This window comes from Thamnophis sirtalis, unplaced genomic scaffold (assembly GCF_051295495.1).
Source record: "Thamnophis sirtalis isolate CommonGarterSnake01/CBP01778 unplaced genomic scaffold, rThaSir2_p1.2 scaffold_2, whole genome shotgun sequence".
In the NCBI taxonomy this organism is placed as follows: domain Eukaryota; kingdom Metazoa; phylum Chordata; class Lepidosauria; order Squamata; family Natricidae; genus Thamnophis; species Thamnophis sirtalis.
This window is the reverse complement of record NW_028261382.1, coordinates 77,698,037-77,717,488: the sequence shown is the minus strand read 5'-3', so window position 1 is coordinate 77,717,488 and position 19,452 is coordinate 77,698,037. Positions and strand designations below refer to the sequence as shown.

General features: G+C 46.7%; 1 protein-coding gene across 5 annotated transcripts in view; it reads right to left on the bottom strand.

The window, feature by feature from the left end:
- The window catches only part of TACC1 (transforming acidic coiled-coil containing protein 1), a 100,097-nt gene that overhangs the window by 59,996 nt on the left and 20,649 nt on the right, over positions 1-19,452 (bottom strand). The window contains exon 1 of one of the 5 annotated variants that reach the window (XM_087706162.1): positions 3,804-4,377. The exons of 2 other annotated variants lie outside the window; for them this stretch is intronic. In XM_087706162.1, coding sequence (XP_087562288.1) covers positions 3,804-4,015 — 212 coding nt within the window. In that variant the 5' untranslated portion in view covers positions 4,016-4,377. Of the gene's footprint in view, positions 1-3,803; positions 4,378-19,452 lie in introns of those variants that run through there. 2 more of the 5 variants (XM_087706165.1, XM_087706163.1) reach the window with 2 other exon arrangements.

The window sequence follows — 19,452 nt, the reverse complement described above, 5'->3', positions numbered from 1 at the left end:
GGTCACCAGAAGCACGTTGCACTGGTTTCTAATTAATTTCCAGGTGCAATTCAAAAGGCCGCTATGAACCATTACAGCCCAGTTGGACTTGGCACTGAGCTATACAGAGAATCACATTCTTCTACTTGAATCAAGACAACCTCCAACGAGAAGGCGCTATATATATACACATACACATACATACATACATACATACATACATACATTTAGATTTTACAACCCCCAGTATGCCCAAATATGGGAGGAAGATCACTACTTCCATTCTCTGTCCTTCAGCTCGTCACAAGAGACCATCCAGACAGAACCCAATATTTTTTACTGTTGCCTTTTTGTTACATTACATATAGCACAAATATAACATATATATATATATATATATATATATATATATATATATATATATATATATATATATATATATATATATATATATATATATATATATATATATATATATATATATATATATATATATATATATATATACTTAAAGTCACAACCCCTGGTATGCCCAAGTATGGGAGGAAGGTCACACTTCCACTCTCTGTCATTAGGCTCGTCACAAGAGACCATACAGACAGAAACCCAATATTTTTTACTGTTGCCTTTTTGTTACATTTGTTATATTTATGCTGATAAATAAATAAAGGGAGACTAGTATAGATCTATTTCAAGCTATTTCAAGCACAGGTTCGATTCCCAAACTTGGGTATGGCTAGCTGATGAGAGCTAAATAGCTTGAAATAGATCTATACTAGTCTCCCTTTATTTATTTATCAGCATAAATATAACATATATATATATATATATATATATATATATATATATATATATATATATATATATATATATATATATATATATATATATATATATATATATACACACATACATACATACATACATACACACACACACACACACACACACACACACATATACACATACATATACATACATATATATATTTAGTGTCACAACCCCTGGTAAGCCCCAATCATGGCACAAATATAACACACACATACACACACACAGATATATAGTCTCCCTTTATTTAATAGTCTCCCTTTATTTATTTATCAGCACAAATAACACACACACACACACACACACACACACTTATTTGAGAAGATGTGAAAATGGAATTTTTCACCACTATAGTGATATGAACACTTGCCATCTGAGTTTCATTTTGACGCAGGTTAACTGTTTCAGTTTTGAACTTTTATTTATATCTACTGTGGACATTCTATAGCAGGAGTGTCAAACTCCCGTCATCACGTTGTTGTCATGTGATGCATCTCGACTTTTTCCCCTTCACTAAACCAGCCATTGCCATGGCCGGTGTTCAGACCTAGGCTTCCTGACATAGTAAAAAGCACATGCTTAGTCCCAAAAACCATCTTTTTATTTCAAAGACAGTGAATTATGTTCATTCACAGCCCGTAAAGAGTCACAAACAGTTTGTAAAGAGTCCGACAGAAGTCTGCCACAGTCCTTCGGGATAAGGCTGATAAGCACCCACCTTTATCTCCCTTGAAACGCTGCCAAAGACCTAATTGGCAGTTAGCTTGCAAGGCCACACGGAGCACAGAATCAAAAGAGAGTTTCAGAATTTAAACTGACCAGAACGAAGTTGCTTTCTGCAAAGGCTCACTTGCCTTTGCTCCTCCTTTATGTAAAATGGGAAGGGTCAATCACCTCCAAGCCTTAGCCCCGAGTCGCCCCTTTTGTCTTAACTGTTCTTGCCTTCTGGTAGTTCTGTGCATGCACACACCGGGAACAGGATCCCCCTGTTCCTCTGCCTCACTGATGTCTCACTCTGGAGGCAGCACATAAGTCCCAGATGGCCCTGGTCCCCTCTCTACCTCCGACACAGAGCCCTCGTCCGAGCCTTTCCCAGACTCCAGGACTGGCCCATGCTCCTCCCCAACCTCCTCACTGTCCAACACTGCTGCCAGCTCCGCAGCCCGCCGGCAGACCACAACAGCCAGTGCTTGACGCCCGATGGACCACAACAGCCAGTGCTTGACACATCTGACTTGTGGACCACAAGTTTGACAGCCCCATTCTATAGTATATTATATTTATTAGCTATCAGGAGTCCTAGAAAATTCCACTGGGCTACAAGATAAATAAATCCGTTCCTCCCAAAAAGAGCTCATGTTTGGTTTGACTCTGAATTCAGTTTTCCATCTCTCAGGATCTAGTTAGGGGTTTTTCACACTCAGACCATTCATAAACATGCTATTCCAATGGACATGGCCTAAGCCACTTCCTCCTTCCTTTCTACCTGTGGTGGCCTGCAGTGCCCCCGCCAGCAAAAATGGGCTCACAATCTCCGTTTTCAGGTGGGACAGCCTCCTGCAACCTTCTGCCAGTGAAAACAGAGCTCAGGATGGCCGTAGGGGTTTGCAGGAGGCCGTCCCAGCCGAAAACGGAGATTGGGACCCCATTTTCATTGGCAGAGCCCATGGGCGCCACAAGCACCCCTAACACAAGCGATGTTAAGCTGGCCATGCCCACCCTGGCCAGGTCAAACACAACCTTGATGCGGCCCTCAATGAAATAAAGAGTTTGACATCCCTGCTCTAGATTGCCAATTGCATCTTGTTCTAGATTGACCCACAGATGGTAATGAGGGATCAAGGGATCAACTCTCTGCCCCCAAAATGACAATGTCGAAAAGGCAAAAGTTTGGCTCCAAGCAGGGAAATCCAAGAAGCAGAGGGCACGGCAGACAAATAGTCACTCTTTCTAGAATTTACTTCTGGACTCAATTAAGACCGTTTCAGAGATTACGTGGCAGCCTGGATGCACCAGTGTGTGTTTGTGTAGTGCATGTGTGTGTGTAGTGTGTGTGACCCATCATTTAGATCTGCCAAAGGCAGCTGTTCTGAGCAGGGCAAGGAAGGTTGAGAGACCACCCTCCAAAGGAGACACCAAGTCCCACTATTGCTTCAGCCCTCTGGGTCAGCTGCTGACCTCCCCCCCCCCCCCAAGATAAAGCAGACCAGGAAGAATGTCAGGGCTGTAGGAGGGCAAAGCTCCCAGCATATCTTGAGACGCCCAGAGCACATTTTGCATCCTGATGTGTTCAATCACAGCAGTCATTGGGCAACACATTTGTGGCCCAATGACTCACCAAGGCTTGGAGACTGATGTCCAGATGGGGCATGAATAAAATAAAAGGAGTCCTTCGAATCAATGGCCAACCCATAAATCATGATTAGCAGCAACTGGCCAACCTATAAATCATGATTCGCGCCTAAGCTGAATGAAAGCATGGCAGCATTCAAGGTGCCATGTGGCATAGGCCACTTTCTTGCGCCCTAATCGTGACTTGCTTCTTTGGGCTTAGCCATCCATCCTGAGGGCTTCCTAACCACGATTGATGGTTCAGCCCGCTGTACATCCGACAATGGCTGGCTTCGAATAAAGCCAGGTACACCAACGGCCTCCCCCCCCCCCCTTCAATCTCCCTCGGCAATGCCCCGCCGAGACAAGAGGCGAGACGCCCAGACACGCGCCCACGGAGTCAATCCTCCCCTCTCTCGTTTCGCCGCCGGTCGCCCTGGCTCGGTTCACACAGGTTTCTCTTTCACGCGTAAACCGACCCGGCTAAAAACGCCCCCTCCCCAAAATCTCCAGCTGCGCCCGGAGGTTGAAAACCACCTCTCCGCTTGCAAGCGGCCCCCACATCCCCATTCACAGCGCCCCCTCTCGGCTGACCCGCGAGTTTCGGCGGAACGTGTGAAAAGCCCCCTCCCCCCCCGGGAGGGGCGGCAGCTGCCCCGACTTGCCTGAGACTCAGCGACTTGGTCTCCGCCTGCGCCGCCGCCTCCTCCTCCTCCTCCGCGTCCTCCTCCGCCGGGCCCCTCTCCCCGTCGGCGTCGAGGGCAGCATCCCGCTCGGGGTCCGGGGCTCCGCCGCCTCGCACAGCCGACCACGTCCACTTGGCCCACTGCACGGGCGAGAGCAGCTGCCAGGAGGAGGAGGTGCTGCTGAACGCCATCGGGGAAGCCGTCAAGATGGAGAGGCTGGGCGGGTGGGTGAGTGGGTGGGTGGGCGGCGAGGGGAGCGCCGGGATTCTCGAAGCCGGAGCCGGCGGGGATCGCGGTCAGCCGTGAGCCATCGCTTCTCTTCCCCGCCTTCCTCCGCCCCGCCTCCGCTTCCTCCCTCGGACCAAGGAGCGCCGGTTGCTTGCCTTTCCGCGGGGGCGCGCCGGTGGGTGCTCGCAGCTCGCTCTGCCCCAGGCACGCAAACCCCCCGCCCCCTCTGCTTCCTCTCCCAGCGGGTGGGGGACTCCGCTTGGCTTGCCTGGCCAGAGGCGTGGGGAGGGGATGGAGAGGAGGAGGAGGAGATCGTCCCCGCCCGGCCACTCCGTTCCCACGTTCGCCGCGCCTCCGGGCTGCTTGCGCAAGGCGTGCGCGCTTCCCGATCGCGTTTGCTGGCTGCGAGGGCGGAGTGCGCCCGTCCTAAGTTAACCCACCCACCCCCCTAAAAAACCGCACCTCCTTTTTGGAATAAACACGAATTAAGGACTGAGAAGGAGGAGGAAGAGAGGTGGAACCACAGGCAGCCAGGGAGGCAGAGCGGGTACCCTGAATTCTGGTGCATGAGGGCCCCCATTTGTCTGGAAAGGTATAGGGCAGTGGTTAGCAGCAACCCGTGGCTCTGGAGCAGCATGTGGCTCTTTCCTCCCTCTGCTGCAGCTCCCTGTCACTCAAACTGTCATAACTGCCAATGTACGGCATGCAATTTATCGAGTTTTTTGACCCCTGGTAGACCAACCATGGATAAATCCAAAAAGTTTCAGAAGAATTGTTTAATTCAACCACATATACTAGTTTTGTGGAAGTTCAGGAAATAGTCAGGTATGGGAAGGGTTTTGTGGCTCCCAGTGTTTTCTTTTCTGTGGGAAACGGCTCCAAATGGTTCTTTGGGTGTTTAAGGTTGCCAATTCCTGGTATAGGGTTTCCTGCTTGAGCAGGGGGTTGGACTAGAAGGCATCCAAGGTCCCTTCCAACTCTGTTATTCTGTTAATATGGAAGATCTCATTTGAGGAATAGCCCCACCTGATCTCAACCTTCACACATTACATTCAGGCACAGGCTTCTAAGGCATCCTTCACCCCTCCCTCTCCGGAATACAGCAATGCCTACAAAGGATGCCCCCAGACGAATGAAGTTGCTGCCGTCTTAGGGATGGATGGTAAAATGCCCTTTATGGGAATGCTCTTGTGGTTGGCTTGACCTCTGCCTGGATTCAGGCAACAGGTCATGGTGCAGGGAAGTTAAATGTGGAATGGAATAGAATAGAATAGAATAGAATAGAATAGAATAGAATAGAATTCTTTATTGGCCAACTGTGGTTGGACACACAAGAAATTTGTCTTTGGTGCAGATGCTCTTAGTGTACATAAAAAGACAAGATACATTCATCAAAAATCATAAGGTACAGCACTTAATGATAGTCATATGGTACAAATAAGCAATCAGGAAACAATCAATATTAATATAAATTGTAAGGATACAAGCAACAAAGTTACAGTCCTACAGTCCTAAGTGGGAGGAGGTGGGTGATAGGAACGATGAGAAGACTAATAGTAATAGTAATGCAGCCTTAGTGAATAGTTTGACAGTGGTGAAGGAATTATTTGTTTAGCAGAGTGATGGCATTTGGGAAAAAACTGTTCTTGTGTCTAGTTGTCTTGGTTTGCAATGCTCTATAGCATTGTTTTGAGGGTAGGAGTTGAAACAATTTATGTCTAGGATGCCAGGGACATACATTGTTTCAACTCCTACCTTCAAAAAGACGCTATTGAGCACTGCACACCAAGACAACTAGAAACAAGGACAGTTTTGGGAAGACATGAAGGGACCTGCCAACCTACGAAGATTACGAAATAGATTTTCCTTCTGCAAATTCTATTCTAAATGGGAACTTTCATTCCAGGCCTGATTCTGGTTTTTTTTAAAAGTTGTGTGTCAGTTCCTCAAACAGGAGGCGTCATCCGTCATCTTTGGAGGTGCAGCAATTGTGCAAAATCCGGCTACTGGTCTTTTTAAAAAATCGTTGTTCTTGGCTGACGCAGAAAGAACCAACTGAATAGAAAAGGGCCTTTCAAGCCCACCAAGAACAGCTTTGGAAATGCTTGGTTTTTATGTATATTTAGTTCAGTGGCGGCTTCCGTTGTGTCACTTCCTTCTGACATCACATCGAAATTCAGCTACCTTGAGTAGCAAAGTGGGTGCAAAGAAAACACTCGCCACCAACAGCTAAAAACCTCCCAATTCAGCTTAATGAGCTGAATTCAGTCTAGATCAGGAGTCTCCAACCTTGGCAACCTTAAGCCAGGTGGACTTCAATTCCCAGAATTCCCCAGCCAGCAAAGCTTTAAGCCTAGAGGACTTCAACTCCCAGAATTCCCTAGCCACCAAAGCTTTCAACCTGGAAGACTCCAATTCCCAGAATTCTCCAGCCAGCAAAGCTTTAAGCCTGGAGGACTCCAACTCCCAGAATTCCCCAGCCAGCAAAGCCAGCTGGGGAATCCTGGAAGTTGAAGTACTCCTGACTTAAAGTTGCCAAGGTTGGAGACCCCTGGTCTAGTTCACAAACCCTCATTTGATGCCTATGCTGGCAGGATATGGTTTCTTAACTCTTGGGTTCACAGGATACACTGATGGAGAAGATAACCACAAATTTCCGTTATATTGAGAGGCATCTAGATTGTTGGTGGGCTCAAATGTCTTGAGTAAGCTACACATCTCTGGAGCAATGGGGGTTGTTGTTGTGTTGTTTAGTTTTTTTTGTGTCCCTTGAAGGCTATCCTTCTAAGTCCAGGTTGAACTTGGTGGACCTGAAGCTCTCTTGGCTTCGTTGAATTCCAATATTCAGAGCTTTATCTAGCAAGATGAGTTGATGGGAAGTGACAAAGGATTATAAAGGAGCCATGGTGGTGGAGTGGTTAGAATGCAGTATTGCAGGCTAATTCTGCCAACTGCCAGTGGTTTGATCCTGATCGGGTTAAGGCTGACTCAGCCTTCCATCCTTCCGAGGTTGGTAAAATGAGGACCCAGATTGTTGGGGGCAAGAGGCTGACTTTGTAATATGCCTAGAGAGGGCGGTAAAGCACTGTAAAGCAGTATATAAGCCTAAAAGTGCTATTGTTCTTCCTCCCTCCCTTTCTTTCTTTCTGTGGTGGCACAGTGGTTAGAATCAGTATTGCAATCTCTGCTCACTGCCAGGAGTTCGATCCTGACTGGTTCAAGGTTAACTCAGCCTTTCATTCTCCGGAGGTTGGTTAACTGAGGACTCAAGATTGTTGGGGGAAATATGCTGACTTTGTAAAGCATTTAGAGCAGGGGTTTCAAACTGGCAGCCCACAGGCCAGATGTGTCATGTGTAGGCCATCCCCGCTCCCAGTTCTGCGATTGGGAAAAAACTAATGAAATGTCATGTGAAGGCAACGGGACACTGCAAGTTTGACACCAGTGATTTGCAGAATGCTGTAAAGCACTATGAAGCAATAAGTAAGCCTAAGTGCTATTGCTAAGTGCTATTGCTAGGGGGCGCAGTGGCTCAGTGGCTAAGATCGAAAGGTCATCAGTTCGGCGGTTCAAATCCCTAGCGCCACATAACGGGGTGAGCTCCCATTACTTGTCCCTTCTGTCAACCTAGCAGTTCGAAAGCATGTTAAAAAATGCAAGTAGAACAATAGGAACCACCTTTGGTGGGAAGGTAACAGCGTTCCACGCCCTTCAGCTGTGAAACGGAGATGAGCACTGCCCCCTAGAGTCGGGAACGACTAGCAAATATGTGCAAGAAGTACCTTTACCTTTATTGCTATAAAGCAAATGAGACTTGAAAACTCTGGCTTGCTTCTCTATTTACCCCAGGTTTTCACAACCTTGACAATTTTAAGTTGTGTGGACGCCAACTCCCAGAATTCCCCAGCCAGATATATTGAAGTCCACCTGTCTTAAAGTTTCCAAGGTTGGGAAACCCTGCTCTACCCCGTTAGAGTACTGCCCATTTTGCGCTGAAGACTGACGGGTCTGCCATCCTGCTACGCTATGCTTTGTTCACTGCCCATCTATCATACACAAGAGGGGAGAGAATTGTAGAGTGGCAGGGCGGGGGGTTAGCATGAGGAGAATCAAAACTATTCATTGTGCCAGTGGTGGAATTCAATTTTTTTTACTACCGGTTCTGTGGTTGTGGTGTGGCGGGCATGACATGGCTTTGTGGGTGTGGTTTTGTGGACATGGCAGGGGAAGGATACTGCAAAATCCCCATTCCCTCTCTACCTCACCCCACTAACCTGCTTTCCAGCTCCGTTCTCCTATTCAGGGCAACAAAAGAAGATCAGCTGGGAGGCAGCGGGGGCAAGGCCAGCCTATTTGCTGGTTCTCCGAACTACTCAAACTTTGTGCTACAGGTTCTCCAGAACCTGTCCGAACTGGCTAAATACCACCTCTGATTGTGCCCTCCTGTGAGAGGTGCCAACTGTTCCAAAGTTACACTGTGGAATGCAGAACTATCCAGCCCTGCCAAGCCAGGGACTGTTGTCAAAACAATTTATTTGAACATAATTGGACAGTTAGAGACAACCAAGGGGAAATAGGGGGAAAGTTAACCGCATACTTTGGGCGCGAAAAACTCAGATCCGGTTTTGCTTCTGTGTAATCACTTGGCTTTCGTCAAGTGTACTCTTGTTATTAATGTGTCTGAGAATCTTTCTTTTCTAACTGACCAAGAGAAAAGCGATGCCTGATAGAAAAGATTCTAACCGGCCATTCAGAGGGAACATTGATGTTCTTTTTTCTGTGGTGTAACAGATGAAGGGCAGCTCTTGAGGACAACCGTCCTCAAGCTGCAACACTCCCACCACTCTGGCACAAAGCTTGATTTGGGAGCAGGACAACAAATCCACCATGCCAAAAAGAAAGGAATTAAATGGACCATTATTAATAAAACACCGGGCAGATTTTTCTGGAGAGTGATGAAGATTGAGGCAAGCTTTGAGGGGGCATTGCAGAAATCTCCTGCCAAATGAAATTAAAACAACGGATTTATCAAACGGACTAACAAGGACACACAAATTCTGCATTTACCAAATGGAGGAATTGTTTTCTCTGAAATAATTTGGCATGAACGCAGGAGGTCCATCTCAGATCTATAGGCAGTCCTTGACTTACAGCCTCTCATTTAGCGACTATTCAAAATTGCAAGGGCACTGAAAAAAGTAACTCATGATTGGTCCTCGCACTTATGACCATGGGAGCATTCCCGCAGTCACATGATCAAAATTTGGGTGCTTGGTCCCACGAGCATTGCCAAAATGTTTAGAAACTCAGCACCAAATTACTGGAAATGTGACCACGAATCAGGCACGTACTACCACATGTGGTGGCCGTGTCAAAAAACAAAAGAATATTGGCAGAAAATCCAAAAGTGGCTGATAGAGATAACCGAAGAGGAAATAGAATTCACACCAGAACTATTTTGGGGGGAATTATAAATAGTAAATATAACAAGGGGGTAATTTACTTAACAATACATATTACGGCAGCAAGAATTGTGTTTGCCCAAAATTGGAAAAAGAGGGGAAATAATTAGGAAAATTCTGACCTGTGCTGAAATGGATAAATTGACGTGGGAATTGAACAATAAAGACGAATCAGAATATTATAAGATCTGGGATAAATTTGATCTATGGTTGGAACAAAAGAGTCGAGGTGGCGCAGTGGTTAGGGTGCAGTACTGCAGGCCACTTCAGCTGACTGTTATCTGCAGTTCAGCGGTTCTAATCTCACTGGCTCAAGGTTGACTCAGCCTTCCATCCTTCCGAGGTGGGTGAAATGAGGACCCAGACTGTGGGGGCAATATGCTGACTCTATAAACCGCTTAGAGAGGGCTGAAAGCCCTATGAAGCGGTATATAAGTCTAACTGCTATTGCTATTGCTAACAAAAAAGGAAAAACCCAAAATATCATATGGCCAAGATTCATAGAATGGAGACTAGAATTATGTATGAAACTATAACAGTGAAAATGTATAAGATAAACATAAAGCAATATGGTTGGAAATATGATATTTCTATATTTGTAAATATGGAATAGATCAAATGTTAAAAACAAGGTGGTTACAATATCTAACTTTATATGTTAGCATGTAGGGCATAGATTTCGCCAGGACAGTTACACTGTGTCCAATGTTTTAATTTGTGTTTAATTATTTATATGGGTTCTTGGAAAACAGCACTGATTTATTACAATGGAAGTATCCTGGGGTCATGTATTCCCCATTTGAGACATTTTCATCTGGTTTCTGACAAGCAAAGTTAATGGGGGTTGCTGGATTCATTTAGTAACCGCATGATTCACTTAACAACTGTGGGGATTTATTTAACATTTGTGGCCAAAAAAAAGGCCATATAATTGGGAATGACTCGGTTAGCTTGCTTAGCAACAGAAATGCTGGTCCCAGTGTGGACATAATTTGAACACAACCTGTTTCCTGAATATGGTAATGAGACAAAAGTTTTTTCCCCCCTAAAAATATTTATTTTGCGGGAAAGGGGATCATTTTAAATTTAGAATAATCTTCCTTTTGGACAAACTCAGGTAATGTCTGCAAGAAAGAGCGGCCTGTATTTAAACCATTTTTTTCCCTCTTCTGCACCACTATAGTTGGCTGCAAAATGCAGAGAAAAGCATCTGATTTCATTGGGCCTCGAGGCTAATCAGATTCAAGTTTGGTTAATATTTAGATGAGACAGCATCAGATTGTTCCAGCACTAGAAGCTAGCTGGGGAATTAATGTCCCTATAAAAAAGAATATTTATACCTCAGGGTTGAACTGTAGCGTCCTTGGTGCTCCTGTGAACTTGTTGAAGGGTGTTTTTTTTTTTTTTGGCAGACGTTTCATTACCAAACTAGGTAACATCATCAGGGCACTGAAAAACCACACAGCTCTGAATTACCTTAAAGTGAACAAGTTTGAAAAACACTGGGCCAGACAGAACAGATGAAAGAGATCTGGAAGAAGGCAAATTGTTTCCATCCTAGAAAAATGCATAGATATGTCTATCACCTTCTCAAGCGGTCAAAAACATAAACATTCGCCTTACAACTAGAAGAGTCTGTTATCTTTGCTAGAGGTATTTCCATCCCATCTTTGAGATAGTTACCTTCTGAGGAATCTGCTTTATCCGGGGGTGGCCAACCTATGGCAAGCTTGCCAGAGATGTGGCATGCAGAGCCCTCTCTGTGGGCACGTGCGCCATTGTCAGATGCTCTTCTGGTTTACAATGCTGGCCAGCTGGTCTTCACATGTGCCGGAGTGCCAGAAAATGGCCTGAAAACATTTTTGGGCCGGTTTTCTAGCCGGTCTTCGGGCTGTTTTCTGGGCTGTTTATGGGTTGCTTTCAGGGCTGTTTTTTTGCAGGTTTTCATGCTGGTTTTCAGACCATTTTTTGGATGTTTTGGGGCCCAGAAAATGGCCACAAAATGACCCTGAAAATGGCTCAAAAACAGCCAAAAACAGGCATGTGCGTGCCAGCCAGCTGGTCTTTGGGTTTCCGGCACTCCGGTGAGTGCACACGCATGCACACACATTCTGGTTTGGGCACTTGGTACTGAAAATGTTCACCATCACTGTCCTATATGCTGACTCTGTGGTTCCCCTCAATCTGCATTTCTCTCTCTCTCTCTCTCCTGCCCCCACATATTTTGGCCTTGTGGGGGAAGCTATAAAACTGGTCAAGGATAACAAAGGAGTATCAGTATAAAGACATCAAGAAGAAGGAAAGAGATACACCGTTCAATTGATTTCGTGCCTCTTTCAAGAGGAAAGGTGACAGCATCGTCTTGATTTTTCAACTGCAAATGAAAGCTGAAGAAGCTTCTTGGATGAAAAGCGAAATGTCTTGAATGAAAAACAAGAAGAAAATAAGCAGCTTTGGGACAACCAGGACCTGAATGACAGAGAGTCTCCATAGACATTTGCAAATGAAAATGTTTGAAAATGGAAAATAAAAACACATTTACAACAAAAAAATAAAAAAAACAAAATAAAAAAAGAAAAAAAAGAAAAAGAAAAAGTTTGCTGAAATATTTTTGTTATTCCTGAGACACAAACTAAACTTTCAATTCTTATGAGATGCAGCAAGAAACCCAAAAGTGGTGCAAATCTAATTTTGAACACAACTGTCATGGTCCATGTCAAAACTGAATAGTGTTTTAGGTAAGATCACTCAACAATCAGCTCTTAATTTGAGTGAAAAGTGTATACTCTTAAAAGAGATTGGTACAACTCAATGGTGCAAACTGTTAGTTTTATTTTCACGAAAAGGTGAACCCAACAGGAATACCGTATTTTTCGGAGTATAAGACACATCTTTTTCTCTCCTAAAAGAGGGTGAAAATTTGGGTGTGTCTTATACATGTAGCCCCATCCACCCACTGTCCCCCACCCTTTGGCCTCTGCCTCCCAGCAATTTACCTCCTTGCAGCAAACTGGGAAAATGGGGCTTGCGGAGGCTGCAATAGGCTATAACAATTCCTGCAGCCTGAAACAGCTGATGATCAGGAGGCGCACTTAAACTGAAAGTGAAACTTGCTGTTTGCTCCAGGAGGCAAATTGCTGGGAGGCAGAAGCAGATTTTTTTTTTCTTGTGCTAATCAGGCTGTTTGCTGGTTGTTGCAAGAAGGTAACTATAAATGCCTATAAAATGTTCAAATTATTAGACTTATTTTTAAAAAACTGCTTTACTATTATTCTAGGCAACTTTAAAACATGAAGAAGTTTTTTAAAATAAATGCTTGATCTGAAGAGGCCCAGTGCTATTATATTTTCTTTTAAATAGCAGAGAATAACTATACTTCCAGAAAGCACATCAATTTAACAGCATCTGTACAAGTATAGTCTGAAATACAACACTACAAACAGTGTATATTGTCTGTACTGTTTGCTGTTTGTTGCAAGGAGGCAAATTGCTGGAAGGCAGAGGAAGATTTTTCTCTTGTTTTTCTCCTCAAAAGCTAAGTGCGTCTTATCCTTTGGAGCATCTTATATTCTGAAAAATACGGTAAATCTTTTCTTTTCAAGGGGCTGCTCCCTCCACCAGAATAAATAGCGTCCATTAAGCGCTGGCAATAACACATTTAATTATTTTAAATACAGTGTCTGCTCAATCAAATTTGCTTCTGGGATGATGATATTGGCCTATCTCAAAGGGTTATTTTGGGAATGACTTCAAATATGAGAAGCTACTGAAATATTTCAGTTACACAAAGGCCACAAGGCATTATCTAAGAAATCCAAGGAAAACTGCGGGACCAATTTTGGTTGTGGTTCATAGGGAACACAGCTGGTTTTTTCCCCCTGCCTGCCAGCTGTTTAGCTAGCTCTCCACAAGAAAACAGGACGTGGGTTTCCTGCTGCTGTGGGAAGTGAGAATCTATAATCCTGAAGGATTTCAGGAAGGAAAGCCTTTCAGCCCCTTCCCAGGAACTCTGCAAAATATTTCTGCTTTCCTACAGTTCTGGTTTCCTGCAATCCAGGTTATAGGAAAAGGGAGGAAGCAGCTTATTTATTGTGGCCTGTCCGTTGACCCCTTTAGCAGCCAAATTAGAGGAGGAGGAGGAGGAGGAGGCGACACAGGAATCAGGGTCAGCATCAAGGCAATCTGAGAACTCCAAGGGGGGAGAGGGAATGGAGCTGGCAGAGAGAGAGAGGAGGCGGAGCCTGGGCCGTCCGTCAGCCCTCAGATGGAGACTCACTAGCCCCCAGGTGGCTGATGAGGAATAGGAGGAACAGCTGGGTCCAGTGCCTGGCGTGTGGATGCCCAGAAGGCAGAGGAGAGGAGAGCAGTGGAAATCTACGAGCTGATCCTTGGGACGGAAGAGCAAACGGCTGTTAGCGAAGCCCCACCCTAGCTCTGGAGATAAAAGGCAGGGGGCAGAGATGAATAGATGTGGCAGACAATTATTCACCTCCCTGCTGGACAGACTTTGTTAGCCTGCGGTGAGAGAGAAACTTATTGCCGCGGCTGCTGACGCTCCTAATAAAAAAAAAATATTGGAGTTAACTTCAGGGGGCTTGTCGTGTTCAGGTAGCTGGGTCAGAACATTATTATTCCCTACATGCAGGAAGGTATCTTAACATTCACACTTGGGATACTGTGTGTAGTTCTGGTCAGAACAATATTAAAAAGCTGCTAAGGCTCTAGAAAATGTCCAGAGAAGAACAACAAAGATGATTAGAGGTCTGGAAGCTAAACCGCTGGTTATGTCTAGTCCATCAAAGATCTCCGTCTGGGAGGTAGGGTTTTCCTGTCCGTGGCACGACAAAACCACGGTCCACTAAAGCGCGCCCGATTAAAGCGCGTACCTGACGTCATCAGCAGTGCGACAAATACGACCGTGGAGAAAAAAGGGCGCTTTAAAAAGCGCTTTTAAAGCAAGCCGATTCACATAAAGGTAAGGGTTAGGGTTAGGGTTAGATTAAGGGTTAGGGTTAGGTTTAGGGTTACATTAAGCGTTAGGGTTAGGGTTAGGTTAAGGTTTAGCGTTAGGTTAAGGGTTAGGTTTAGGGTTAGGTTTAGGGTTAGGTTAAGGGTTAGGCTTAGGGTTAGGTTTAGGGTTAGGTTTGGGGGGGTTAGGTTTAGATTTACGCGTTAATTATAAGTTTACCGCTCACAGCGTGCTGTTTTCGTCGCGCTGTGATGACGTCACGTACGCGCTTTCGTCGAGCGCGCTTTAGTCTACCGCGGTTTTGTGGTGGAACCTTCCTGTCAACCAAATACATACAGCTAAAACTGCCTAGCAAAAAGCTGGGACCTACATTTTCAGGCCCATTTCCAATAGTGAAAGTAATTAACCCACTAACACAGTGTTTCTCAACCTTGGCAACTTGAAGATGTCTGGACTTCAACTCCCAGAATTCCCCAGCCAGCATTCGCGAATGCTGGCTGGGGAATTCTGGGAGTTGAAGTCCAGACATCTTCAAGTTGCCAAGGTTGAGAAACACTGCACTAACAGTTTAGGCTTAGCCTCCCCCGCATTCTAGGAAAATACATCCTGTGTTTCCTTGTAGCTTGCTGAAACCAGCCCTTGGGTCTGGATTGAGACCTCAAACCCAGCCACCTCCTAAACCCGTGATGGAGAAACTATGACACACATGCCAGAGGTGTCACGCAGAATTCTCTCTGTGGCAGTGGTGGGTTTCAAAAAATTTTGGAACCTCTTCTGTAGGTGTGGCCTGCTTTCCAGGTCCACTGGTGGAACCTCTTCTAACCGGTTTGGTAGATTTGACGAAACGGTTCTATCGAACTGGTGCGAACCTGTAGGAACCCACCTCTGCTCTGTGGGCACGTGTGCCATCGCCAGGTGCTCTTCTGGTTTCCAGCACCGGCCAGATGGTCTTCATGGGTGCCAGAGCACTGGAAAATGACCTGAAAATGTTTTTGGGCCATTTTTCTAGCTGATTTTTTTTTTTGGCCCATTTTCTGGGTTGTTTTTCAGCCATTTTCGGGCCCAGAGAACGGCCCTGAAAATGGCATGAGTGTGCCAGCCAGCTGGTCTTTGGGTTTCTGGCCCTCCAGCATGCGCATGTACCTGCATGCTGGTTTGGGCACTCAGTGCTGAAAACGTTCACCATCCATGTCCTAAGCCCATAGTAGTGCAAGGGGAAACCCATTATGAGGTTTTAAAAAAATGGATTCCAGATTGCATAGGGGTCGTTTATAATCTTTGGTTCATTGGAAAGGATGCCCTTTGTCTGAAGCTGCCTGGGTGAAGAGCTGGGATGTAAAAGCAGATAGGCTACTTAAACAATTACAATACAATAGCAGAGTTGGAAGGGACCTTGGAGGTCTTCTAGTCCAACCCCCTGCCTAGGCAGGAAACCCTACACCGTTTCAGACAAATGGCTATCCAACATCTTCTTAAAGACTTCCAGTGTTGGGACATTCACAATTCCATGACAAACACCCTAGTAAGTCAAAGGATCCCCCTGGGGTGGGAGGGGAGGGGTGGTTAGGAATTGGATGTTAACTCCGTGTTATTCTCATTGCAGGACACAATCCTCTGACAGGCCTAGAATTGAATTGAATTGAATTTATTGCACTTATATGCCGCCCTATTCCCAGAGGGACGCAGGGCGGCTCACAATCCAAAGGTAGGGGATACAGACAAGGGAAAAACGACAAACAAGCACTACAAAAAGAATTTAAAAACAATCAACAGCCACACAATTCGAGCGGGGACGGGAACTCGTCAGCCCCAGGCCTGTCGGAACAGCCAAGTTTTAAGGGCTTTGCGGAAAGCCTGAAGGGTGGTGAGGGTCCGAATCTCCACAGGGAGGTCGTTCCAGAGGGCTGGAGCAGCCACAGAGAAGGCCCTCCCCCAGGTGGTAGACAATCAGCATTGGCCGGTAGATGGAATTTGGAGGAGGCCTAGTCTGTGGGATCTAATAGGTCTGTTGGAGGTAATTGGCATCTTAGAAGCCATCTTTTGCATTGCACCTTCAGGACTACCAAGAAGGTTTAGTGGGGATATGATAACTGTCTTCCAGCACGTGATGGGATGTCACAGAGAAGAGGGGATTGACATTCTCTAGAACAGGGGTCCCCAATGCCTGGTCCGTAGCATGCCAGAAACATGGCCATGTAAACAAGTGAAGCTTCATCCATGGGATGCAGGCAGTATGCAAAACCATGCCCCCTCCAGTCCAGGAAAAACCTCTCTTCATGGAACTAGTCCCTAGTGCCCAAAAGGTTGAGGTCCACTGTTCTAGGGCAGTGGTCCCCAACCCCCGGTCCGCGGACCGGTGCCGGGCCGTGGAGTACCTGGCACCGGGCCGCGCAGCGGCCGGGGGCCGATCTCCCCCCCCCCGCCCTCTTGCTCTGCTCGCCCCGGGAGGGAGGGGGCGGCGGCGGCAGCCTCGGCCCGAACTTGGGATGCTGCTGGCGGAGGCTGCCTGGGAGGCGAAACTTTGTCCACGGACTTGCCCGGCCTGCCTGCCCCGTGGAATGACGAGGGGGGGCAGGAGGGAGCGGCGGCGCTGCATTTTCCTCCCAAGGAGAAACTAAGGTTGCGGGGGGAGGGGGGCAGCGCGGCTGTTTCGGGGGAACTTGGGGAGCTTCGCTGTTCTGAGAGGCCCCCTCCTGCAGTGTCACCTGCCTCCTGCCCCTCCCCCCCGCCGCTCCGCTGAAGCGCTTTTTGCATCAGGCCGGCGGGGCTCTCGGGGGCCCTTCGGCCGCAGCCCGCCTTCTCCCCCTCTTCCCTTCATGGAGCGCGGCACGGAGGCCCACTCCCTCGGAAGCAGCCGGCCTCCGCCGCGCCAGCCGCCTGCCCGCCCGAAGTAGGACATGGCGCCATCTTTTTCCCCCGCCGAACTGCAGCGAGGAAAAAGGGCTGCCCGAGCGAGCGGATCGCGGGGTCGGTTCCCCCTCCCTTCCCCTGGCGGCCGAGGAGGAGGAGGCGGGGCGGCCTCGCGGGCTGTCGGCCTTGGCGTGAAGGAAGGCCCCCCCCCCTTCGGAACGCACGCCCAGGATGGCCGCCTTCCCACCCGCCGGTCCGGAAGGCCGAGGGAGGCTCGTCTGACTGGTCCGCGGCGATAAAAAGGTTGGGGACCACTGCTCTAGGGCACCAGAGACTGAGACAAGAAGTAAAGGATGGAATCTTGTTAAAGAGAGATCCAACCGAGAAGTAAGGAGAAATTTTCTGACAGAGCGTATAGTTAATCAATGGAATAGCTTGCCTCCTGCAGTGTGGGTGCTTCATCACTGGAGGTCTTCAAGAAGAGATTGGACAACCATTTGACCCGGATAGGATAAGGTCTCCTGTAGGGGTGATATTCAATTTTTCCCCTACAGGTTCTGTGGGCGTGGCTTGGTGGTGGTGGGTGTCCTGTGACTGAATGGGCATGGCCAACTCGATGTCACTCACACCCACGCCCACTCAGTCACAGGATACCACCAAGTCACGCCCACAGAACCCGGTAGGAAAAAATGTGTGTATGGGCACGAGAAGGGCTCATAGTGAATGCTGTGGCAGAGAGAAGCTGAACTTTTCTCCCTCCATTCACAGCGGAGCTGCTGGTCCCTTTATGGTCCAACCTGGCCCCTTCCCACCCAGGGACTTCCTTAAAGGGACAGCCAGCAGCATAGTGGTGGGTTCCGGATACCGTTGCAACCGGTACGCTGCAATGGGGCCCGGCATCCACCACGTGAATGGGTGAAGCACACACGCTGCGCGCACATGGGTACTTACCACCCGTGACGCTCCAGCTGATTCAAATCATTCCTTCCAGTTCACCCAACCAAGTCAAATTTCACCCTTGGTCTCCTGCCTTGAGCAGGGAGTTGGGCTAGAAGACCTTGGCCTTTTCAAGATATATACAAAGCGTCTAACTCCCTGAAAGCTCGTTGGCTGGGGAATTCTGGGAGTTGAAGGCCATATGAAAGTGTGAAGGTTGAGAAACATTGAAGTAGAGCATCAAACCTTTCAAATAAAGCAATCTCGGTTAATAGGGAAGAGAGACATAAGGAGGGAGGTGGTTTTCATTTTCAGAAGCAAAAATCTCATTGCATACAATCAAATTAAGGAGGTTTTTATCCACAACCAAGGGAAAATTCCTTTTGTATATCCTTTCTTTATAAATTCTACCCCAACCCCACTCCCACTATGAGACTAAAATTTTATTGGATAATTCACTTTACATTCTTCTCCTATTGACCAGTAGGGCTTTGAAAAGTCATTTCCATTTTTTTAAAAAAAAGACCAATTTTATAACCGAATCCACAGGATTCGTTAGCATCCGTATGCATAGCAATTACTGCTATATTTAGAGCTTATCTTGACTTCAATCAACTTCTGAATATTATTACTGCATGCTATTCAAGGGAACAGTTTGGAATGTGAAGACAAAGGAGCGCAGAGACCTTTGTTCATATTATATCAGATCACATCAGTACTGAAATGAGTCTTTGCCAGGAGCAATGCAAAGGACCGACAAGAAAAAAAAATATTTACCAAGAACAAAGAATAAAAGATAGGGAGTGACTCGTGATCAACGGGAACTGTTAGATTAGATGTGGGCAGTGTGTTCTGACTAAGGCTTCCCCAGCAGCATGAAGCAGAGTCATCGTTCTGATAAACCCCTTTTATTTAATTTACAGTGAATTTCTTTCCAGCAAAGTCTTTCCTCTCCCACAGTTTTTCAAGATAGCTCACAATTACCAACCTTTATCAGGCTTGGAGAGTGGCCAGGCTGATATCTTTTAGACTCCGCAATACTTGGCAAGAATGCAGGAATGAACTAATTGTCTCCTGCAAACACCTCTCCTCTTTCGCTCCTCTTTTATTCCCCATGGGAGGGGCCTTTCACCGTCTACCTGTGGCCTTACTCCCAAGTTGCCCCTTGATTCTTAGCTGTTCC